Raw genomic sequence first — 26,329 nt, 5'->3', positions numbered from 1 at the left:
GGGGGGGGGGGTGTGGGGTGGGGTGGGATAGCGTTAAAACCCTAAAATCGAACTCCCCTTACCCATAAAACCTAAAACCTAAACCCTAAACCGTAAAACCTAAAACTCTAAAACCCTAAAACATAAGACATAAACCTTAAAACCTTAAAACTACAAAATCCAAAACCCTATACTGTAGAAACTAAAACCATGAACCGTAAACTCTAAAATCGTATAACCTAAACCCTAGAATCATAAGCCTTAAAAACTAGACACTAAAACCCAAAAACTTAACCCTAAACCCTAACACCTAAACCCAATTTCGCTATTTCTTTATGCTTATCAAATGAAATTTTCACATATGGATCAGGATGATTATTATTATTATTATTTGTGATGGGTTGAGTCCTGTTTTTTGTTCTGGTCCTCAGGTACCAGCTTTCTTTCTTTTCTTTTCTTTTCGCTTCGGAATAGTGTAACCCTAAACCACCCACCGACCCACCCTTCCTCCGCCTCCTGGTGAGTGCGGAACTACCGACGCCGTTGCTCTTCCCTGTCTTTCCCCTGTGACTTCTCTATTTGCTGTTGGCTTTATTCTTTTAGCTACGGCTTTCCTTTCTTGACCCCCTTCCCATTTTCTGAGTTCTCATCCGCCCTTCTTAGTATTACACCAACCCTTTTTCGCTGCATTTAAGAATGGACGCGAGTGATGTTATGGAGGAAGACCTCCATGGAAAAATGTGCACTAAGGATGCTAAGGTTCCGGTTACCATTGATGAGGTAGAGATGAATAACATTAAAGATGAGTGGAAGTATACCCTTGTTGGAATGGTTATTGCTGCAAAAAAGCCACACCTTGATGCTGTCAAAGGGGCCTTAATGAGGGCTTGGAACCCTATCGGTGGATTGAAGGTTGAAGCACAGTCGCAAGGATACTTTCTTATAAAGTTGTTCCATCGCTTTGACGTTCACATTGTGCTAAAAAATGGCCCTTGGGGTGGTTCACGACCACTGGATCTCACTGAAAATGTGGTCACCAAATATTGATTGCAGGCTTGGCATCTTCTCCTTTGTGAAGACCTGGATTCAAGTCCATGAACTGCCCCCTCCTTATCGGACTGTTTCGACTGCTATGAATCTCACGTCTCGAGCAGGGAAGCCCATTGAAGGGAACATCTGTGTTGGCCCCCACCCACATCAGAATTTTGTGCGAATCTTGCTGTGGATAGATGTCACCAAACCCTTATGCAAAGGAGCAAAATTATAGAGGACTGTGGATGTGTTTTCAGAAATAAAATTCAAATTCAAAAGGCTGGATACTTTCTGTTACTATTGTGGTAAGTTGGGGCACTCTGATGTGAATTGCTTGGAATGCTTCTCATGGATTGAAAGTCATAACCATTCTCATGGGTGCGCTGGCTTGAGGAATTGTGCTGAGAGGGATGTGAGGCAATTCTCACCTACTATGTGTGCTCCTAGAGAGGGGGTCCAAGAATAGAGAATCAAACAATGACTTCCACTATAGTGATCGTAGTGGACCTGGTAGTGATGGAACAAATCTTATTGGGCCATCTAGACTCATCGATGTGGCTCCTACAAACGGTGCTCCCTTTTCCATACACCATCCCCAGATTGAAGCTCCTCTTCTTGCTAGGTCAAGAGTGATTGGAGATCCACCCTGCACCTCCAGTTGGAAGGGATGAGAGAATTATGGACAGGAGAACTCTGGAGCTGTCTTCCTCTCCTAGTGGAAGCCGAGCCGATTCTGGCTCCATTGGCTCATCGGTCCAGGTACTATCCAACCTATTCACTTCATGCTTGAACACTGCAAACAACCCCCTTGTGAGTAATTTAAATAACCTAACAATGGACTTTTTTACTGCGGGGGGTAAATTGGACTTATGTGTGTCCTTCCTTCCAAACCCACCGACTCCCATGCCAATCCCTACCTTCCCATCTAGTGATTCCATATTTGATAGCCATGAAATTACTAGGGGTGGGGTTGACTCAGAACCAGCCTTGTCCTTTGAACCCCTTGTAGATGCTCCCCCCATTATGGATGTTAAACACTACACCATCTCCCATCAACATGATAACCTGGAATCCCCTATTCCCCCTATGACTGAACAGGTGTTCCCTTCCCCCTTTGTTTCTGAATTTTCTGAGAATGGCCATGGCTTTTTTAATTGAACCCCAGATGGTGGTCCTATACTGGTTCATAGGAAATGGAAGCATACTGCCCGCTTCACCCCCTATTTATCACCCTAGAATGATGCTACTGATGAAAGAGCGGGAGACCAAAATGCTTGGTCTCGCGTGAGACAATGAATATTTTTTGTTGGAACTATCAAGGGATAGGACGGCCTTTGATGGTTCAAGTTCTTAGGACTCTTGTATCCAAATACCACCCTCATATTGTATTTTTAAGTGAAACTAAAGCTAATTCTGCCCGTATGAAGTTGTTGTGTAACAAATTACATTTCTTTAATTTCTGTTTTGTAGATCCCATTGGAAATAGTGGGGGCCTCTGTGTTATGTGGTCTTCTGATGTCGATATCCAGATTCTTTCTAGCTCTTTGAGAATGATTGACTGCTCTATTTGCCCTAATGGTGATATGAAAAGGTGGCACCTATCCTTGATCTATGGCCTTCCTTGATCGTCAAATAGACTTGTTTTTTGGCATCATTTGAGTTCTCTTGGATCTTCTATTGCTGCCTCCTGGCTTCTGTGTGGTGATTTTAATGAAGTGTTGTGTGTAGTGGAAAAGCAAGGTGGTAGAGCAAAGTCTGCTAGTCAGCTATCTAACTTCCAAGCCTTTGTTGACTTTTGTGAACTTATGGACATGGACTCAAAAGGCCAGCCTTTACTTGGTCTTACCGAAGGTGGAGTGGGGGTCTTATCAAGGAAAAGCTGGATAGAGCCATTTGCTCAATTTCCTGGAGAGATAAGTTCCCTGATGCAGATGTGTTGGTTGAGCCTGCTTGTGGATCTGACCATAGCCCGTTGATTATTGACTTAAAGCCTCCCCCTCCAAATGGCAAGCACATTTTTAGATTTGAAGAAAGGTGGAGGAAGCTTCCAGGGTGTGAGGAAACAGTGGTCATGTGTTGGGAAAAGAACATGGGTGGATCTCCTATGTTCAGAGTTTACAAGAAGATCGAATTTGTCCGGTCTGGTTTAGCCAAATGGAAGCGAGCTCATATTAAGGATGTCGATGATGAGGTGGGAATGAAGATGAAGGAAATTCAATTTATCCAATTTTTTCCTAGTCATCCTCACTTGGCTGAAAGGGAAGAGATTGCCCAGTCTGAACTATCATTCTTGCTTGACCAACAAGAGTCCTTGTGGAGGCAAAAATCTAGAATCCAGTGGCTAATGGAAGGAGATAGGAACACCAGTTTTTTTCATTCCTCTACCCTTCAGCGTAGAAGTAGAAACAAGATAAAAAGGCTAAAATCTCTGAGTGGGGGGTGGATTGAAAATGAGGGGGAGATTGATAGGGAGATTTTTCAGTTCTTTGGTGAGTTGTATTCATCTTAGGGAAACTATAATCTTGAAGATGCGCTTCAATTTATTGTGCCAAGATTTTCGGATGAGATGAACGTAGAATTGTGTGCTCCAATTTCAGATGAGGAGGTGAAGGAGGCGGTGTTTTCTATAAACCCCCTTAAGTCTCCAGGTCCTGATGGTCTCCCTCTGATCTTCTTCCAATCCTATTGGTCTTGTATTGGACCGGAAATATGTATGGCTATGCGTTCCTTCTTCGAATCGGGGTTCTTGCTTAAATATTTGAATAGAACTCATATTCTGCTTATTCCCAAGGCCATAGATGCTGAGAGGATTGATCAATATAGACCCATCAACTTATGCAATGTGGTCTATAGAATTTTTGCAAAAGTATTTGCTTGAAGACTGGAGATGATTAGATTTGATTGTTGCCCCTGAGCAAACAGCCTTTGTGGAAGGAAGGAGTATCTCTGAAAATGTTCTTATTCCCCATGAGGCCTTCCACCAAATGAAGGGTTTGAAGTCTGGGACTGGTTATATTGCGGCAGTAAAGTTGCATATGAAGAAGGCATATGACACAATTAAGTGGGACTTCCTTACTAGGATTCTTTTGAAGATGGGGTTGTGTGAGAAGTGGGTTAATCTCCTGCTCCAATGTGTGAGTACAATTTCTTATTCCTTCCTGATTAATGGGCTGCAGAAATGGTCGATTATTCCTTCCCGTGGCCTTCGGCAGGGAGACCCCCTCTCCCCTAGCTTATTCATGCTTTGCTCTGATTGCTTTACTTCCTTAATCTCAGGAGCAATTGCTAGGGGGAGCCTTCAGGGGTTGAAAGTCAGGCCGTCTAGCCCCCAAATAACTCATTCCTTCTTTGTTGATGATTGCTTTGTCTTCCTAAATGCAAACCATGGATCCCTTAGAAGCTTGCGAAATGCTATTGAGCTAAACTGTGGTGCTTCTGGTCAGGAAGTAAATGGTCATAAATCCTCTGCATCTTTCAGCCCTAACACTCCCTTAAGGCTAAGAAGAATCTTTGCCAATATTATAAAAGTGAATGATCTGGTTCACCCTGGTACTTATTTGGGCTTCCCTTAGAGATTGGAAAAAATAAGATGACTTCCTTCCAGCATATTAAAGACAGGACTATAAGACTGTAGGATGGAAAGAGAAGCTCCTTTCTTAGGCGGGGAAAGAAGTTCTTTTGAAAGCTGTTGTGGTGGCTACCCCCTCCTACCATATGTCTCATTTCAAGCTTCCTAATGGTCTCCTTGAGGATATTGGTAAGGCAGGGTGTAATTTCTTTTGGGGTCAAAAAGAGGATGAAAGGAAGTTGCATTGGGTGGCCAAAGATTGCCTATCTTTGCCAAAATCTGAAGGTGGCTTGGGTATCAAGGATCTAAATATTCAGAACCAAGCTCTTCTTGCAAAGCTGGGGTGGCAAATTCTGGTAAAAGAGGAATCTATCTGGGCTAGGCTTGTAAAAAGTATTTATTTTCCCTCGGGCTGATTCTTATCGGCAGAGATGGGAAATAGGCCATCATGGGCGTGGCGCAACATTTTGCATGGGCGGAATCTTTTGTTGAAGGGTCTGTTATGGGTTGTTGACAGTGGCTTTTCTATTAAGATTTGGAATGAACCTTGGATCCCTGCGATTAAGGGCTTCAAGCTTCATCGCCCTAGACCCCCTGATTGTCCTTTCCATTTGGTTTCTGAGCTGATTGATTGCCATGTTCGATGGGATGTTGTGAAGTTGAGGATGTTCCTTCTCCCCTTTGAAGTGGAATGTATTTTACAAATCCCTATAAGCTCGGAAAGAGGAAACGATCGGCTATGTTGGGGCATGACTCCAAGTGGAGTTTTTTCTGTGAAGTCAGCTTATAGGGTGGGAGCTCAATCTTCCATGTGTTACTCAAAATCGGCTCAGAAGGCAGGCTCTATTCCTACAGAAGTGTGGAAAACTATTTGAAATTCGCAGATCCCTCCAAAAGTGAAAATTTTTTTGTGGAGGGCATGCCTTGGGGCAATTGGAGTTATGTCCTACCTTGAGGATCGGCATATTGTGGAGTCTAGAACTTGTGGAGGATGTGGTGTGGAGGAAGAATCTATGGAGCATGCCCTTGTTTACTGCCCTTTTGTTCAGAAGGCCTGGTTTGTATCGCCGGTTGCCTTGTGTACTTCTGTGTTCCCAAACCTTTCCCTTACTGAGTGGATTTTGAAATGGAAGGGTCCTATAGGATCGAAGGTTGAGATGCAGATCTGCTTTGCTTCTCATGCTCTAATGGCTTGGGAGATTTGGAAGTTTCGAAATTCATGTTGTTTTGACATCTCTTCTCCCCCCCCCCCCTTCATGACTTGGATTGCTAAGGTTAACAGCTATGTTAGGGAAGTTGTGGATCTTCTCTCTGGATCGCTGCCCTCTTTGGTACTGAAGCAAGTTATCGCGGTTCTCCCTTTAGCCCACTCTCAGAACTGCATGGCCATATTTTCTGACGCTGCCCTATCCTCTGTCCCTAAGGCTTTGGGATTGGGGTGTGCTACCTTTGATCTCTCCTTGAGGCCGTGTTTTATTGCCTCGGCTCACCATGCTCTAGCGCCACCTTTGGTTGGCGAAGCTTTGGCTATCCGTCTAGCTCTCTCTTTGCCCAGATGTGCAAGTTACTCGAGGGTAATGGTGTTCTCCGATTGCCTTACTCTCACAAATAGCCTTTCTTCCCCCTCTTCCCCCCAAGCGCCTATTGTGAGCATTGTGCATAATATAATGTCTCTCAAAGCTCTTTTTTCCCTTTGTTCCTTTTCATATATCAGCAGGTCTTGTAATGGTTCGGCTCATGCAGTTGCTAAATGGACTCTTTCTTACCCTGCTGAGGGTTTTTGGATTCCTCCTCTCCCTGGAGAGCTTGGGAGAATTGTATTGGCATGTTCGCCCTTCTATGCTGAATAGAAAGTTTATTTGCACAAAAAAAAAAAAGGTGCTCATTATTTCATTCATCGACATATAACCTAATCATGGTCAAAGTATAAGAAATTTCATTCTCCAAGTTGTTATTGTATATTCAACCATATTGCATAGATGAAACTATATTGGACATTCCTTATATCCATCCACTAGTCAAACCTCAAATTCTACTTTAAACTATATATGCAAACTTAAGTAGAAACCTGAATGAATATGTTTCTTGATATCGCAAAACTTTAAATCATTACAGTTCAGGGTTGTTTAAGGGAAATGGCTATCCAAACCTAGTCCATTAGTACTGTTGGTTGACCCAATCGATCGGCCAACAAAAAGTTGAGGTGGACAGGAAACATAAAGACTGAATCTGAAGCTTTATTTTTAGATTAAAAAAAGGGGGAAACTAATGCTCCCTGGCCACACTGCCGTTGCACCCAGACACAAGGGGCAGAGAAATGATGTCCCACCCCTGTGAAACCCAAAACCCACCCCATGTTTATGCTCATGTGTGCTCCCTCATTGGCCCTCATGCTGGTGCATGGGCCATGCAACTAGGGAACATTGTTTTTTCTAAAAAAATTGTATGATTTTAAAATATAAAATTATGGTTGGAGATCGCTACCTGGTCGTGTGGCCATTGCACTAGCGCAGCGACCAACCAAGGGAGGTGCACACAAGCATCCAAGTAGTGGGTAGGGAGGTTTTTTGCTACTCGATATGTCTGTGTGTATGGTCGTGCGGCTATGTAGCAATATTTTTTCCAATAAAATTATGATACATAAACATACAAAACTGTAATAATTTCCCGTGATTATGCTCTGATACTGCTTGTTATGTTAGAAGTTTCAAATTCATTGCAAGGTTAGAAACTTGATTTAGAGAAATAAGTTAAAATTTTGAGTACCCAAGGCCATGAGAATAACTGATGACGAATCAAACTATAGGCACGAACTTAATTGGCACTCCTTCCCTATTATTTCACCTAAAGTGTGCAAATGATGAAGTCCATATGTGCAAGAGTGTAGCTAGGGAAGAGACCAATCTCTTATTCATAACTTTAGTCACTTTAAATTCCACTTTCATATTGAAAAAGGGAAAAGCCACTCTAGGGTTAACAATAAGTCCCATCTAAGTTGTCATGTGACAAATAAAAGTCCATATAACGGCCACTGTTTTTAACAACTTATCACAGATTTCATTTGAATGAGTTGCAAGTTTTTAGAGTTCAATCATTTTCCTTGCTTTGTTCATTGGTATAATATTTAGGTTGGGTAATGGTTCATGCACTTAGGTTTTTTTTAGCCTTTTCTTTTTGGAGGGAGATGAACCGCACATCTATTAGGAAAAAAATAAATAAAAAACTCGAAAGTGCCAACAATCCTTCCAAATAAAGCTCTATCAAACCTAAAAACAAAGACCTTCAAACAATGGCGAGAAGAGCCTTTCCTATGAGCACTTCTAGAATACTTTCAACATCAATTCACATCAAATTGATTTGTCAAGCTTTGGCAGTCAATTAGCCAAATCATTTAAAGATTATTTTGTATGTTTATGAACTTGATTTTTGTAGAAAATCAATTTTAGTTCATTGACCTCCTTGATAAAGATAGGTACCACAACATGTAGTTTTAAAAGATTCACTTTGTTTGATTCGCTTCATTACATCAATTGAATTTCTTTAGTTCATTGACCTGCTTGACTAATATGGGCACTACAAATTGTTTTAATGCAACATGCTCTTTTTAAATATTTAATTTTTTGATGTGCACCATTTTCTTTTGATTAATTATATATTAAATTCTCTAATACCCGTTGTATTTTTTTATGTACTAATACACATATTTGATTATAGAAAAGTTATTTAAATATCTGTCATGTGGCAAATCAGATGGGATCCAAATTTTGTGAGTAGTTAGACCTCCAAGTAACCTATTTATATGTCAAGTTTTTGTTCAAACAGAGTTTACCAAGTGGCAAAATACATCTTAAGACTGGAAAGGGTATTTGTCCATACATGGACGGCAAAAATGAATACATAGATGCAAGCTAATATACGAAAGTATTTAATTAAATTAGGTTGTGAAGCTAATTCAAACCTAGACCTCTCTATTCAACGGTCAAAATCACAACATCATCTTGGCATGTGGCTCAAAATAATGGTCTGAAGCCGTGAAATGAAATCATTCCATTTATTAAGTTTGATTGACATTTCTTTGTTGATCATATTGTCAAAACTAAACATATATTTAGCCGCCTCGACGTACTCCGTCATAATTTCCTTTATTCATCTATAAGTACGTCATACATTTTCTTAATGTTTCTTTTCCAATGCATAACATGCCACATTATTGAAATATTTGTTGGGAACAAATACACAACCACAAGGGAAAAACCAAGCAAATAATCACACATAACATGAGAAATTCAACGTGATTTGACAAAAATATCTGCATCCACCCAAGAAAAAAAACCATAGATTTTTCACTAGCGAAAAAATCTTTTTACATCACTCTCCACCTCACAGTGTGATTTCTATCTTTTTACTTATGTTTAGGGTCTTCCCACAGAAACAATATATAGGAAACCCTAAAAACCTAATCCCTACACAATTACAATTTTAATCATTTCCATGTGATGAATCCAAAACCTGATCTAGATTTATACAAATTAAATAATTATATGAATCACTATATAATACAAAACATAAAAACCCAAACCTGGTTTACTAAGGCCTACATGCTTCTTTGTCCCTTTGTTTCTACTTTCTTTTACTTCATGTCGATCATTGAAGTTTGGACCCATGTTAGCAAAAAGTCAAAAGGCAAAAAAAAAGAAACGGATGGTATGGGTTTTAAACAGTAAAAATTTTTGAACGATACGGTCAAATGAACAATAAAAAAAAAAAAAACAGAGAATGGAAAAATATGGAAAAAAATGGAAAATGGAAGGTATGGGTTTTAAACGTGTAGATTTTAAACAAATGGGACAAAAAAAAAAGGGTATTATACTCGTATAAATTAACGAATTATTACATGAATACTTGCATCTAATGTTCAAAATAACTACAGTATCCAACACTAATGCATATATATCTCATACATCATTATAAGTTTTATGACATATAATTGAATATCATCCACTACCAATTCTAAATTCATACACCACACATGTCCAAGTTTTATTGAGCAATGTGGCTTGGCAATGATGTTGTTTATTGTTGTCAACATAGTCAACACACTCTAGGAGTAATATATGTTCAGTTTGAGTTAAGAGTTATCACTTTAGAAACATTTTTCAGCAAATGCATCAATTTGTATCTCAATTTCAGGATCTATACATTAATGTTGAGTTGAAGGTAATATCATGAGAAATATAAGCCATTGAGTTAGCTTCAAGTCGGCAAAAGAATCAAGTCGATCAAAGTTCAAGAGAGAAAGATATGATCAATTAAATAAACATTATGTTCAACAAGTTAAGTCTTAAAAAACGTCAAAAAACATAAATGTGTTTGAATGCGTTTTAAACGTGTTTAGAATGGAAATGCTTGACGTTTGATTTTTTTTAAGTATCTTTGAGAAGCATATGGGAAAACGTGTTTTAAACGGTAAAAAACGAGAACGTGTTTAAAATGAAGTTTTAAACGCGTTTTTGCTAACAGTGGTTTGAACTTTACTTGAGTTATATACTTGGGCTATGTTTGGAAGCCAAGAAAATAGAAAAAGAAAAAAAGTAAATTAAATAAACAAATAAAAAAATCATTATATAATTATAATTTTTGTTTTATTATATATTTATACTTTTTTTTTTCTCTTCTTAGCTTCCAAACATAGCCTAGGTTTTGGTGGCGTTTGACCTGCCGTCCTCTTATATACTTCAAAGCATCTAAAGCCATTTGTCTAATATCTTCGCATCCTCATCTTCTAATATGACTGCATGGGAGAAGAAATTCCATTCTTCTACTTCAATGAATTGAAGGATGATAATAGTGTATCTAAAATGTTAAAACAAGGTTAACTTAACAAGAAATAAAACAATATAACAGGTCTTTTCCTGTTTTCTTGTCCTTCATGTTGCCATATACCACTTTTAGTTGCAGAATCTTTTTTAATTAATGTGCGTGCTCGCGTGTGCACACACACACACACACACATATATATATATATATATATATATTATCTCTAATCATCCACACATCACATAGATTAGTGCAAGCAAAAGTACACTTCCCTTAAAAAGGAAATTTTAATTTCTTAGGCAAGAGTTGCTTTAGACATGTTGACTTGATAAGCTTATCAGAGTGGTTCTATAGGATATATAAGTCTAGGATTAGATTAGTCACATATCAATTATAATGACTTAATTCAATCAAATAATAGGTTGACTTGATAAGCTTATTAGGTGGTTCTATTGGATATATAGGTCTTGGGTTAGAGTAGTCACATATCAAATTTTATCACTTAATTCAATCAAGTATCATCCTAAATAATGATACGTACCTTTCTATTTTTATCAGTCTATGTCTACACACACTGTCTTGTAATCCTTTGGTTTTCAAAACTTTATTTTACCGTTGGTTGAATGCTATTTTGGCAGAAATTTGACACTTAATGCTGGGACCTTGAGGCCTATTACAGGTCCTTTCCTATATGCTACGTACATGATAAAAACTTGGGTTGTCTTATCAACGCGGGTCATCCTATGTAGCTTAGCCTCTTTTTTTCTTATTTCTCCTATGAAAAAGAGTTTTATGCACGTCCGTGTACATACATGGCCATGCCTTCACCTATTGGATGAGGGGAGGGGAGGGGATGCGTTATCAAACTTCTGCCTCCTCACCACCCATTCAACGGTTGAAAAACACCATCGTGTACGTATATGGCCATGCATAAAAATTAGGTCCTTCTCTTATGTCTTATCATTCGACGTCTGGCCAGAGAGAATAAAGTCTTCATACTCGCACAATTGATACGAGAAATGACACTGTCTAACTCATTATTTTCTTGAAAGGTATCATACAGGTGAGATAATTTATTCCACCTCTCCCCCACTCTAAAAAATAAAAAGTTGAGATAATCATACTCCCACTCACCCCCCCCCCCACATCCAAAAAAGAAAAGATAACAAACATAACATGCTTGAAGACTGCAATAATAATAATAATCATAATAATTATTATTATTATTATTATGCTGCTAGAAATCAGCAAGAGGATATCCAAGATGCAAATTGTTGATTTTATTTCTAAGCACCGAATACCAGATCAACAAAACAACCACTAAATTAATATGCTTGATTGCATGAGTAGTCCAATATGCTCTAGTTCTAACCACAACTAACACTTGAAATCATTTTAAGGTCACATTAATGATTTGCTTACTTGACAAGGGAATCAAGAACTTAAACTATGCAAGTTTTTGCATAACACAGTAGGTTATAGGAGGGAATTTGCATCAAATCTCTTTTCTTTCTTTCAAATGGTCCCAAGATATATGTAGCGTTTTCTTTCTCTTTGATATGTATCTCTGTTGAATGTGATGGTTTGCTTTTCTAGGAGGAATATTAGATTCATAAATCAACTATATCATTTCAGTCTATCCATGCTAGTCCATTAAGTAATCTATTTAATAATACAACACATATCCTTACTGATATTCACAATCATTCAAGATTGTGCACCAAAAATTAATTAAGTCTGGCAGTGGGGCCTCTATGGTCTCTCTTTATGGTCCCTTTAAGCAATGTTAGGGTGGGCAAGTGTTTAAAACTTGGAGCCTACAAAAGAAGTGAAGGAAAGGAAGTGAAGAAGTAAGCATGAGAATTTTCCCAATCCTTAATCTATCTTCCATCATTCATGTCTACCATCAAAGGAGATCTAGGGGAACCACAAAAACTATCTTTTGGGATTGACTAGTTATATTCTATTAATATTCCATTTCATCCACATCAGGCTCAAGCATCTATGATTCATTTTCTCTTTAACTACTATACATATTGATTCCTTTAATCAATACAAGGATGTCAAGTGGACCAATTGATCATATGAAATCTACCATTAGAATCTTAGTTTTATAACAATCTCTCAATCATTTAACGGATTGATCTATTTGTGGTCCAACTTAGCCAAACAAATGTTTGGTCCTACCTACAACTCACTTTCTTACCAGGGAACCAATCTCTTAATAGACTGAAGGCTTTAAATTATAAAGTAGAACTTGCATTATTCTGAGTTGGATATGTCTCACTGTATGGTTAGGATCCAAGCCATAAATGGTTACATGCTCATGTAGTACTAGCATTATCCATGTTACTAATATTTCAGCAATTATTCTAACAAAAAATATGGAGAAAGTTTCTCTTCACCACGGTGAAAAGAATTGAGGGTTATTATTATCCTCTCTATTGTACGAAGTTCGATATTACCTTTAGAGTCCAATTCAACCGTAAGAAGTGATGAAATCTCTTTACTGTGGGTAAAGAGAAACTCGGTCAAAAAATATTTGATCAATACAAAGTTGAAGGGGTTGAACAATTCGTAATGTCGAAAAGGAAAAGATTCAATCAGATCTAACCAATATAATATACACCCTTATTGAAGTTGGACTAGAATATGTTTAAAGCTTTTGAATTGATTCATTTTATCTTCTAGTCCGGGAATAAGTCTATTTAGTGTATCCAAATATTTTTTTTTTATAACCTTTTCAAACCCGCCCTTTTCTTTTCGTTATGCTTCTATTGGAGGGGGAAAAAAATCTAAATTTTGGCAATCACATTAGAAAAATAAAAGTTATATGTAAGAAATAAAGAAAACGAACATCACAATATCATCAATACTTAATTGAGATTTCTTCATGTCTTATCATTAATTAAGACACATATAAGATACAAATGCTAAAGGAAAATACATGCAGTTTGTGCACTCTCTCCCTTCCTAGCCTCCCATCACTTAAGCATCTAGCACAAAGAAAATTAGTGGCATACCCAACCCTCTCCCATAACATAAATGCTCATTTTTAGATTTACTATTCTTAGAAAAAGAAAAAAGTGCTAAAAAATTATACCAAGCACTTTACATTTAAAGCTATGACAAGTTCTGATCTAGAAATTAAATGGTTTATGAGAAATCATACCAAAGATAACCCAAAATATTATCATTTAGTTTTTTTTTTTTTTTTTTTACTTATCTATCCTCCAACGCCCCCTACTAGGCAATGCAGGGTTAATGGCCAACCTACTCTTAAAAGGGACGAGGGAGAAACACATACACACACTCACACCCGTATGCCGTTTAGTTCCACCACCCTTATTTGCGATGAAAGCATGACCCCTAATTATATAGCAAGACCGTCCTTACTTGGCCCAATTGGAAATCATCCAATTTATATAATTATATGGTTATGTTACCCCTCCCCCAATTGCATAGCATCATAGATTTTCTTTTTTTTCCCTTTTTGATAGTTAATATCAATTTTATTACCAAGGATAAAAAAACAAATATGTTCCTATCCAAACAAGTCATATGGGATCTGAGCATCGTGTACCTCATAAAAATGTGAGTCTTAAAATATATATAAATTTTACTTTTCAAAGAAATTAATGATGAGATTGTGAGGCTTAAGAGGCTCAAAGAACCTGTGAGTTAGCATTTTTTTATGGTTACATATAAATGATTCCAGTGATTAACTAGAACAGGTATGCTGGATGGTCCCGTTGATTAGTAGTTTTGGAATCTTCCATATGGCAGCTTAAGTGGCAATGCAAGAGCTCCTTGAGTTCCATGCACTCTTGCCATTTGGTAGTTTCCAGACTATCAACCTCCATTACATGGCCAAAAAAATAATGTAAATATAAGGAGATATGATCAAATTGCTTGTCATAAATCTAACTAGTGAAAGATATATATTTAACATTAGAAGAAAAGATGCTTTACCACCCTTATTCTCACTCTTCCTTTTTTTTTTTTTTCCCTCTTAAAATAATCTTATTATCATATATTTTTTGCTTTATATGTTCTTATATTTATATTCTTATATGTAAAATCTACTAGCAAATATTTATTTGTTTATTTAAATAAAAGCTTTGCTTCTTAACTTTTGTTAAAACTCATTTTCAATACTTTGTCTCTTTAATTATTCTAGTATTAAAAAACTAAACTAGCAAAAGCATTTGAGTTTAGAGATGAAATGTTATAAAACATGGCCTTATTTTTTTTAGTCTTTGGCAAGAGATTGCTACCTAATCATATGGTTTCTACACTGACGTAAGGATCAATGAGATCGTGCGTGTGGACATCAACATATAAGGAATTTTTTTTACTTCACAAAAGTGAAACGATAATTTCACACCCTCTTGTCTCTGATCCCAGGGCCACGCAATCAGATTTTTTTTTTCTCATTTCATTGATTGGTAGACTATTGTTCTCCATGAATATGAACATCTCTATTTTACATCAAAGAGGGGTAAGTTTGTCCTTTCAGATTCCAATAGCGTTAGTTTGCATTTTCGTCCATCGTTGTCAATGTTCAAAGAAGTCGAGAATAGACATGTCAGCAAGCATTTCCCAAGAAAGTTCCACCCCACCCAACACGTGTCAGTTCGCACAAATCCGTAGCAGAAGAATCCAAACCATTGCGCATGTGCAGTCACATCATAGGTGACATTTAGATAATTTAGATACTCATCATAATCTTACGGTCATGCCTCCTTCTAAAGATATATGAAAGTCCTGACCAACTAATCTTCACAAACATCATGCGCAAAAGAGAGTTAATATCTATCACCAGAACAATCCTGCCCAATTTCAAGGCAAGTTCTTCTTGACAAGAGAAAATATTTATGTTAAAAAAAAAGGGAAGGGAAGGGGAGGGGAGGGGAGGGGAGGGGAGGGGAAGGGGGGAAGATTTATGTGAGTCTCTAAAACTTAACTTATATTTACTTACTCACATTTTTTAAATAAACTTTTTTTATTATTATTTCTATGACACTCTTGATAGTTGGTTTTTTGGTGCAATGATTCATTATATTTATTGCAAAAAAAAAGAAAGATGGATTTTCACTTTATATTTTATAAATTGAGAAAATTTAAGACATTGATTGTTTTGATGTTAGAAATAAAATATTTGGCAAATGTATTATGTACCTAGACCATAAGAAATGGGCATCTTGCATATGCTTGGGATCTTCCTCGTGTTTCATTTAGTTTTGATGTATTATCATCCTTGTTCTTTGCTTTCTCTCTCGTTTTAAGTTCTTTATTTTTTATTGAGTGTTTTTGTCCCCTTCTTGACTTTTGATGCATCTCTTTTAATGGTTGTTTTGTTTTCTTTTGTTGAAGTCTTTTCCCTCACCTAGCCTTTGAGGAACTTTTTGTGTTTTACTTTTTTCCTTTAATATATAGTTCATTCAAAAAAATAAAATAACATAATACCAATTTTCTCCTTTTCAAATGTTCAAATTATCCTTCAATGGCATATTTCCATTATTTCCACTTTTAAATATATATATATATATATATATCTTATGTATATATTAAGATAATTTAATCCTAGAAATGCTCTAGTATCTTTTAGTATTTTCATTCTAAAGTTCACGTGGCCATCATCAATCCAATAAGGTATGATATTTGGTGTATGTTTTCTGGATCAAACAATTTAATTTATTTATTAATTTAGCTTAAGTACATATTAGAATGATTTTATGTTTTAATTAATCCACTAATTCAATGAATTTTTTTTTGAAAATATGCACCATATGATTCAATACGTCCACAAGAACGTTAAAGTTTAATTAATAGTATATTATTAATAATTATATAACATATAATTTAGTCATCTCAATATATACTTAGTGTAGAAATGCAACCCTAAAACGATGCAGAAGCTAATGGAAAAAACAAAACAAATAATGCACAAGGATTTTACGAGGTTCGGCAAGGTTGCCTACGTTCCAGGTGAGATGAGATCCTGCTTCACTATCAATGGAGAATAGGGTTACAACGCTCGTCCTCACACCTCTCAGTATTGCTTGCATTACAGAGAAAGAAACCCTGGCTACAAATACATAGCGAAAAAACCTTAATCCGGACCGCCGTCCTGCCTGTCTAGATGCTACACCAGTACTCCTTGGATTAAACTGCGATGGAATACAAGACATCATACATCAACACTTAGAAGGTAAACCTAAAAGTAAATAAAAAAAGATGAGAAACTTCTCATAATGTCAAAATATAGTTTCCTATCAATAGACGTCGTGAAAAATGGTTCGTATATAGAAGGTATTTAATGTGGAGAGAGTGTGACTAGGGTCCATAGCATGGAATGTGATAGGGCATCTAGCATTGTTGAGATTTTTTTTTTAAATAAAAAAAATTGAAAAAATATGTAATTAAAATGTAATTTGAATAAGGCATTTGCCATTGTGCGGGTTTTTTTCATAAAAAATTGTAAAAATATGTCATTAAAGAGAAATTTGAATAATTCGGGCGTATGGAAACCTTGTGGATATGACCCACCATTTTGTGTCTTGGCATGGGAAAGTATCCACATATATCATTTTCCCTTTGAATAATTTTTAAAATTCAAAGAAAAAGACAGATGAAAATTTGTTTTACGCAAGAATCAGAAAAAGAAAGAAATGCTATACAAGAAAATTTTGATAAATACAGCTAAATTAAATTTAAGGTATTCAAAGAAATTTCTTAGAAAATAGTGGTAAAGGCATTCTCCACCCTTGGGTGCACGTGTCTACGTCACCTTCTTGGGCCTTAGAGTTGGGAAACTAAATATGATTGTAGTGAGGAGTACGTGATGGGGTTTGGACATGGGCTAGAAGAACCCAATAATTGTAAAGTTGCCACGTCATCAAGGTAGTATAAATAACGAGATGGGTTGAGATTAGAGATCGAATTGGAAGGAGTGATCGAGTTGTCTGGTCTTGAGAGAGTGAGAGACTTGGAAAGAGGTTTAACTTCAGGGTTAATTAATCTCTACAAGTCTCAGAGACTATGAGGAAGCAGTCTCAAAAAACAGTGGAAGCTCCATCTGTAGAAGAGATGGAAGAAGTAAGAGTAAGAGAGTATGATAAGGAGAGAGACAGAGAAGCTGTGGAAGAGATGGAGAAAAGATGCGAGCTTGGGTTGCAGGGAAAGCCTTCTCTCTCTACTGATCTCATGGGCGATCCAACTTGCCGCATCCGCCACTCTCCTTCCAATCTCATGTTGGTATGATCAGAACCTAAACATCTACAATCTTCAACCTCTGGGTTTTTCAATTCACACGTGTTTCTAATCTATATATGATTGTTTCTTTATCTTTCCTGGAAATCAGGTTGCAGAGTATGGAGAAAGAAAAGAGATAGTTGGGGTGATAAGAGGATGTATAAAGACAGTGACGAGAGGGAAGAAGGTAATGAGTAACTTCCCTATATTTGCGAAGGTGGCTTACATTCTTGGACTGCGTGTATTGCCCACACACAGGTGAGCTCATCTCTTTTGTCATTCAATGGATACTTTATTATTTTCTGTTCCTGTCTTGATGAAGACAATTCCCCCACCTTGAATCATGCATGAGAGAAGTAAAGCTGGTATAGCTTCTCTCTATCAGTTCTCTTAGAACAATTTTAGCTTCCCAAGTGGGTTCCTCTCTAATGACTGACAGAAGATTATCTTCCTTATCCCTTTAATTATTATAAAACCATCAAAAGGAGGAGGATTAGATTCCCTAAAAATTAAAGAGAACAGGAAAAAGTCAAGATGGGTTTGAAGGGGATAATCAAACTCAATAGTGCATACAAAAAAAAAAAAATGTAACTTAGATAAGTGTGCATGTTAGCAAGATAAGTGCGCACGTTAGCAAAAGAGTGTTTTATCTACTAAAATGAGCCAGATTCCTAATTGTGGGGAATTATTTTATCTCAGGCGTTTGGGCATTGGGACGAAGCTGGTGGAGAAGTTGGAGGAGTGGTGCAAGAAAGAAAGTGTTGAATACGCATACATGGCCACGGACTGCACCAACGAGGCCTCCATCAACCTCTTCACACTAAAATGCGCCTATGTCAAGTTCCGCACTCCTACGGTCCTTGTCCAGCCGGTGCACGCACACTACAAGCATATAGGCAGAGGAGTCACAATTGCCCAACTCGCGCCGCAACTCGCCGAGTCAATCTATCGGCGAGTCTTCGCAAACTCGGAGTTCTTCCCCAAGGACATAGACGTAATTCTCTCAAACAAACTCAACCTGGGCACATTCATGGCCTTGCCCAAGGGAACTCTTCACAAGTGGGACCTACAATCCGGTCACCTTCCACCGTGCTTTGCTATCTTGAGCGTGTGGAACAGTAAAGAAGTGTTCAAGTTGCAGGTAAAAGGAGTATCTGCGCTAAAATACGCGTTATGCGTTGGGAGTCGAATACTAGACGCGTGGATGCCATGGCTAAGGATACCATCCATACCGGACGTGTTTCGGCCGTTTGGGGTTTATAACTTATATGGACTGCACATGGAGGGAGAAAAGGGTGCTTCGCGGCTTATGAAGAGTCTATGTACATTTGCACATAATATGGCCAGTGATGATCCTGGATGTGGGGCCCTCGTGGCTGAGGTAGGAAGGATGGACCCAGTGAGAGAAGCGGTCCCACATTGGAGGAGATTTTCTTGGGCTGAGGACTTGTGGTGTGTCAAGAAATTATCAACGGTAGAGAATGAGGACAAGACTTGTGGGGTCCCTAATTGGATCACTTCTCTTCCATCCTCACCAGTGATTTTCTTTGACCCTCGAGATTTTTGATTTTTCTAATTGCAAAATTAACAAAAAGAAATTCGGGCTTTGTTTGTTTCGATATAAAATAATCGAAAAAAAAAAAAAAAAAAAATTTCACTATAAAATTCATCAAATTTTCTATTGCTTATTTTTAAATTTGAAAACTTTTCATAGGTGATAACATATTTTCTAGATTTTGTCTTAACAAAAATCGCATTCAATATGATCTTAAAATCTTCCCTTGTAAAATATCTCTTGGGATCTTTTGTCGCCTTGGATAAGGATCATACAAATGGCCTATGTATATATGGGGATCTCCCTAGATGTATAGTTCCCACAACCATCTCAATCCCACTTCTACCTAAAAAAAAAAAAAAAACCATCTCAATCTCCCTTTCAAGGGATTAATACAATCTTATTGGATAAAAATCAGTTTTCCCTTCACCTTGAAACCCTTACTAATCTTTGATTCCCTATCATGTGTTTTCATTGGTCAATTTTAGCAGGTCGCACTGTAAATTTTTAGTCCACCTCGCTAAACAAATATGTACTGTGCGGAGAGAAATAGTCCCCCATTGGGCAGAATTTTCCCATTTCTCATTATGAAAACCTTATAAATTACTCCCATTTCTTGCCATTTGAGGCAAGTTCCAAAAATTCCTCTTCTGGGAGTCCATTAGGAGGCTAATATACGAGAGAGAGAGAGAGAGAGAGAGAGAGAGAGAGAGCCTCAAACGAAGGCCTTGACTGTCTTTGGATTTGTGTTTTGTAGTGATGGGACCCTCCCTTCTCGACCCTAATCAAAGGTTGAAGTAAGGTAATTTCCTTTTTCTTCTCTATAATTTTTGAATTGTAGAATAATGTAGGATAGTTTACTGTACTATAGAGTAGTGTACTGTAGAATAGAACTATTGTGTAGAGTTTGTAATTTAGAGTATGATAATGTAGTGTAGTGTTGTTAGATTAAAGTATTGTAATTATTATACTGCAACTAAATTAGCTTGCATGATTACTTTGATTAATCAATTAATTATTTTTAATTAAAGTAGTTATAATAAAGCATGAGTAGGGTTAAAGTAGCATTTAACAAGAATTTTTAATTAGATGGAATATGTAAGTGGAGGTTTAATATGAAATACTCCCTAATTCTTGTAGCGTACATTTGTAGTGTTAAAATAGTGACACATGTCGATTAGGATATAAATTTTGGAAGAATGCATTATATTCTAGTGCCTAGTAAGAAGGTTAATTTTTAGCTTGTGGAGTGGGTCTATAGCACATTCTCACCTTCATAACTTAACTTTTACATTAATTTTTCATCAAATCCTTGAGTTTAGAGTCAATCAGTTCTTGCCTTTTAAAAGATGGTCCCAAGCCTTTATTAGGTGGCGACTCTCCCTTTCCCTTCCTCAATCAAGGAAGGAAAACTATTGACTATAAACTAGTAAGCAATCAATAGTCAGTTGGGACCCACACCACATCAAGTGCGATGAATGCATATGCATTAGATCATTGTACCTACAAAACCTTATCAAAAACAAATCGTGAGACGTTGCTTTCCGTTTGGAACCCCATGCTGGTGTAGAGGCCACATTGCCTCTTAGGTAGAGCATTCAAACCGATCAGGCACGGTCGAACCTAACTAGGCCTTTTGTGCGTTTTGACTTGCACTGCAATCGCTTATTTATCTAATCTAGTGGACTCGGTTCGATTCTAAGCTTTAACTGGGCTTCTATTAATCTTGCTTTAATTGTCTTGAACTATAGAAAATTTAATATATTTATTAAAGCATTAATAATTTATAAGAAATTACATTTAATTATATTAAAAATTATTAAAAAAAAATAGTGATATATAGCTTATAAAGAAAGTGTTTAGGGTTTAGGGTTCAAGAGTAGGGTCTAGGATTTTGGGCTTAGGGATAAGGTTGAGGGTTTCGGGCTTAGGGGTTAGAATTATGGCTTAGGAAAAGTTTTGGAATTAGGCTTTAGGTTTAAAGTTTAGGATTTAGGTTTTAAAGTTTATATTTTTGGGATTAGGCTTTAGGTCTTGACCGTCTTTGGATTTGTGTTTTGTAGTGATGGGACCTCCCTTCTCGACCCTAATCAAAGGTTGAAGTAAGGTAATTTCTTTTTCCTTCTCTACAATTTTTGTATTGTAAAATAGTGTAGGATAGTTTACTGTACTATAGAGTAGTGCACTGCAGAGCAGAACTATTGTGTATAGTTTGTAGTTTAGAGTAGGATAATGTAGTGTAGTGTTGTTAGATTAAAGTACTGTAATTATTATACTGCAACTAAATTAGCTTGCATGATCACTTTGATTAATCAATTAATTAGTTTTAATTAAAGTAGTTATAATAAAGCATGAGTAGGGTTAAAGTAGCATTTAAGAAGAATTTTTAATTGGATGCAATATGTAAGTGGAGGTTTAATATGAAATTCTCCCTAATTCTTGTAGAGTACATTTGTAGTGTTAAAATAGTGACACATGTCGATTAGGATATAAATTTTGGAAGAATGCATTATATTCTAGTGCCTAGTAAGAATGTTAATTTTTAGCTAGTGGAGTGGGTCTATAGCAGCTTCTCACCTTCGTAACTTAACTTTTACATTAATTTTTCATCAAATCTTTGAGTTTAGAGTCAATCAGCTCTTGCCTTTCAAAAGATGGTCCCAGGCCTTTATTAGGTGGCGACTCTCCCTTTTCCTTCCTTGATTAAGGAAGGAAAACTATTGACTATAAACTAATAAGCAATCAATAGTCAGTTGGGACCCACACCACATCAAGTGCGATGAATGCATATGCATTAGGTCATTGTACCAACAAAACCTTATCAAAAACAAATTGTGAAACGTTGCTTTCCGTTTGGAACCCCATGTTGGTGTGGAGGCCACATTGCCTTTTAGGTAGAGCATTCAAACCGATCAGGCACGGTCGAACCTAACTAGGCCTTTTGTGCGTTTTGACTTGCACCGCAATCGCTTATTTATCTAATCTAGTGGACTCGGTTCGATTCTAAGCTTTAACTGGGCTTCTATTAATCTTGCTTTAATTGTCTTGAACTATAGAAATTTTAATATATTTATTAAAGCATTAATAATTTATAAGAAATTACATTTAATTATATTAAAAATTATTAAAAAAAAAAATAGTGATATATAGCTTATAAAGAAAGTGTTTAGGGTTTAGGGTTCAGGAGTAGGGTCTAGGATTTTGGGCTTAGGGATAAGGTTGAGGGTTTCGGGCTTAGTGGTTAGAATTATGGCTTAGGAAAAGTTTTGGAATTAGGCTTTAGGTTTAAAGTTTAGGAATTAGGTTTTAAGGTTTATATTTTAGGGATTTATAAAAACGATCAACAATTATTATCAGGGTGTACAATAATAACAATAATCGTAATCTTATCTCAATTAAATGGGATTGACTACATGAATCCAACATGAATCAGAAAAATAAATAGAACAAACAAAAAATAAAAAATGATAAGACATAAAAATCAACAGTAAAAATAGAACAACTTTCAAGAACAATCACCAAAAGAGATCAGCTGGGTCTTTGTTCTTCGAAAAATCTATATTCATGTCACTTCTAAAAATATCCGTGATCAATCGTCATTACCAATATGCATCACAGGAAAATTTTTATACAATGTGAACGGTAGGATTCGAACCTGCGCACGCAGAGCCCACAAGATTTCTAGTCATGCCCGATAACCACTAGGGCACATTCAACAACATTAACCCATCTACTATTTTAAATAATTTAACAAAAAACGAAGTTAAGAGTTCCATGCGATTTATTAAAATTTGACAATACTTTATTTTCTTCACCAGAAAAAGACAATCCTTTATTTTTGCAAACATCAAAATAAACCATGAGTCAGACCTACTCTTGACTCTCATTAGGCACATTTTAGATCACTCACATAGGGTGTTTAGTGTTCTTTACTGCTTTAAATGAAAATTAAATGATTCTCATTCAATCCTGATATGACCCGATCCATGCGATTGTGGGGTCAGTATGAACCGGTGGGACTAGTCAAGCCGAAAGCCTGGATACCCGTCGTTAGCAAAAAAAAAAAGAGTCAAACATGCTCTTAGAGTTTGTGCCACACCTTATCTTTATGGCCGATCATATCTATTCCACCATTTACCTATGATAAAATCATGGGTTTTCCAGAGGGGACAATAATTCTGAGACTCTTACGAATTCACGTCTCTGGCCTTCCATTGTACTTCTACAATGGGAGGTTGGAACAGTTCTTTGAAGATGGTATTATTTTTTCATGCAATTGTATGATACCAGAAGATATTTTAACTAAGATTGTAGAGCGTCATTATGCCCTAGTGTACATTGAATGGTATTTCATAATAACAGGTGGAAATCCCCTCCTTGGTTCCCTACAATATCAATAGGGATGTATTTTGGCTAAGGAAAGAAAAAAAAACCATCCCTAAAGGTGTTCTTTTCTTGTGGTTGTTGAATGGGTTATGTCCATTATTTTTATTGTAATAATAATCTTTTTTTTTTTTTTAATATCTTATTTACTAAAAGGGAACCAAGGTTGGTGGAAGAAAAAAAGTCATTACTTTACTATTTTTCCCTTTAAATCATACTTGGAAAAAGGTTTTTCTAACTCGATTCGTCTTAATTTAAAAAAAAGCCAGTGACTCGATTCGTCTTAAAATAAAAAGGTTTTTTTATTTTAAATATATATATATATATATAAATTAAGGGAAAAAGAACCATGTTAGTTTAGCGTAGACAATGCTCAGATTGAGCTAGGCATAAAAAGACTTCGCTATCCCCTTGTTGTGCACTGAAGATGCTCTTACACGCCCTCCTTTTGACACACACATCTAGCGTTTCCTATGCCAGATCAGCGGGGTTCTTGCACCCTTAAATTAATAAAAATATCAGAAAATACATTAAAATATATTAAAAAGAAGAAGAAGAAGGGAGAATCACATATAATTCAATAATAATATATGCACATTTAATTATATGAATAATTTTACAATTTTTTTACTTAACTAGCTGACTTGACTAAGTCAAAACTTAGGCACTATTTGACGATGTTCCGTTTCTGCTGTTTCTGCATTTTTTTGTTCCCAGAAACAGATAAATAATCTAAAAAGTGCTTGATAAAGTTATTCCGTTTCACCTTTTTCTAGAAACATAAATCAAAATTTATGCCTATTTATAATTCTTGAAACGATTTTGACAAAACAAGTCGGACTTGTTTCGTCGTTTATAAAAATGAATTTGAGAGAGAAAAAAGGTTGTTGTGCCCGATAAATCTCTCAGCTATTTAAACCTAAAAAGAGGTAACTGAACTCTCTCTCCCTTTTGGACATCTGATGATACTATTGGGTTTTTTAGTGGCATTATGTCTGTAAAAAACATTTCGAGAAATAGGTTTATCAAACACTAAAAAATCCGTTTTTGTTTTTGAAAACATGAAAAGCCGTTTCTGCTGTTTTTAGTTTCTGCTGTTTCTAGAAGCAAAGATAGCAGAAATATTGTCACCGTTCGACAATGTTCCGTTTCTACCTTTTCTTGTTCCCAAAAACGGAGAAACAACCTAAAAATCATTTGATAAAGTTGTTTTGTTTCATCCATTTCTAGAAACATAAATCAAAATTTATGCCTATTTACAATTCCAGAAACGACTCTGACAAAACAAGTCGGACTTGTTTCATCATTTCTAGAAACGAATTTGAGAGAGAAAAAAAAAAAATTGTTGTGCCCGGTAAATCTCTCCACTATTTAAACTTAAAAAGAAAGCGACCGAACCTTCTCTCTTCCTTTTGGGCATCCGATGATACTATTGAGTTTTTTAGTGGCATTATGTTTGCAAAAAACGTCTCGAGAAATAGGTTTATCAAACACCAAAAAATTCTTTTTTGTTTCTGAAAACGTGAAAAGCAGTTTCTGCTGTTTCTAGACACAGAAACAACAAAAATGTTATCAAACTGTGCCTTCGTTTTCCAACTATGCTTTTGATAGGGATGCAAACGGTCTAGAAATAGCAGAAATGTTATCAAACAATGCCTTAGTTTTCCAACTATGTTTTTAGTAGGGATGCAAACGGATTCAGCTCTGGTTCACTACTATGAACCGAATTTATCGACTATCTGGTAATCATGCGATTTGATAAACTATCTGATTAGTAATTAATTTGACGTATATCAATTATGGAATTCCATCTCTGATCACTGATTTCATTGAAAATAAATTGCTGCCCAGTGACAATCTTCTTCGGTAGACGGTGGATTAATGGAGTACATATATATAACATGGCATTACAAAATGTTTACTTATACATATGGCCAACCAAAAAAATAATAGTAATGCAAAATTCATTCCATAATATCCCTTCTACAATGAGCCCCAACCCTATATCTCATCATAGGACAAGGCAGAGCATGATTCCCACTACAATGGACCAACCCTACATTCATAGTCTAAAGGTAATTATGACGACCCAAGAATACAGCAAGTACCAAACCAGCCTGAGAGATCGGTGATGTATCCTCACCAAGAATACGACAAGTACCAGGGGGTTTGGGAGATCGGTAAGAGTCTGCAAACTTTATTCCCACATCACCTAAGGAGAGATTACTGGGCTAGTTAATAACCTCTAGCCTCTTTAATATGGCATAATAAGTTTTAAAGCCTTGAGGCCCATGGGCTAAAGAAGGCAATATTGTGCAAGGTTAATAGGGCCGGGGCGTTACAGTAATGCTCTATTGTTCTTCACATTCCTAGTCTCCTTCTTGTTATGATTATGGACTCTATGGTTAGGATTTGAGCCAGGACTTTAGGGTTAGGTATATTACCAAAATATCCTTATAAAATTGTTTATGATAAGTATAATATAGTAATATATTTATATTTTAAAAAGTAATTAAATTAATCACATTTTACACTAGAATAATTAATTAGCCGGATATTATCCGACCCAAAATAGAAATATTTGAATCTGAATCTTTATCTTTCAGAGGGATTCAGTTATTGTTCAAAACCCAAAATTATAGATTTGAAAATCCCTAAACAAATTCGAACATAGATGAATACTGATTGTTAACTAACCATTTACATCCCTAGCTTTTAGTATCACTTTTTTCTTATGG

At 36.4% G+C, this 26,329-nt stretch overlaps 2 protein-coding genes across 2 annotated transcripts; both read left to right on the top strand.

Moving 5' to 3' along the window:
* The first annotated feature begins 175 nt into the window (after positions 1–175).
* Positions 176–6,438, top strand: LOC122083734. Its single transcript, XM_042651617.1, has 2 exons — positions 176–1,770; positions 2,482–6,438. Exon 2 carries the CDS (start codon positions 5,521–5,523, stop codon positions 6,427–6,429), a length of 909 nt encoding a protein of 302 aa, XP_042507551.1. The 5' UTR covers positions 176–1,770; positions 2,482–5,520; the 3' UTR covers positions 6,430–6,438.
* Positions 6,439–17,361: 10,923 nt separating this feature from the next.
* Positions 17,362–19,250, top strand: LOC122083194 (probable N-acetyltransferase HLS1). Its single transcript, XM_042650907.1, has 3 exons — positions 17,362–17,656; positions 17,763–17,911; positions 18,353–19,250. Exons 1-3 carry the CDS (start codon positions 17,441–17,443, stop codon positions 19,218–19,220), a joined length of 1,233 nt encoding a protein of 410 aa, XP_042506841.1. The 5' UTR covers positions 17,362–17,440; the 3' UTR covers positions 19,221–19,250.
* Positions 19,251–26,329: the final 7,079 nt, after the last annotated feature.

This window comes from Macadamia integrifolia, chromosome 7 (genome assembly GCF_013358625.1).
Source record: "Macadamia integrifolia cultivar HAES 741 chromosome 7, SCU_Mint_v3, whole genome shotgun sequence".
Taxonomy (NCBI): Eukaryota; Viridiplantae; Streptophyta; class Magnoliopsida; order Proteales; family Proteaceae; genus Macadamia; species Macadamia integrifolia.
The sequence above is the reverse complement of the archived record's forward strand: the minus strand, read 5'-3'. Positions and strand labels throughout refer to the sequence as shown.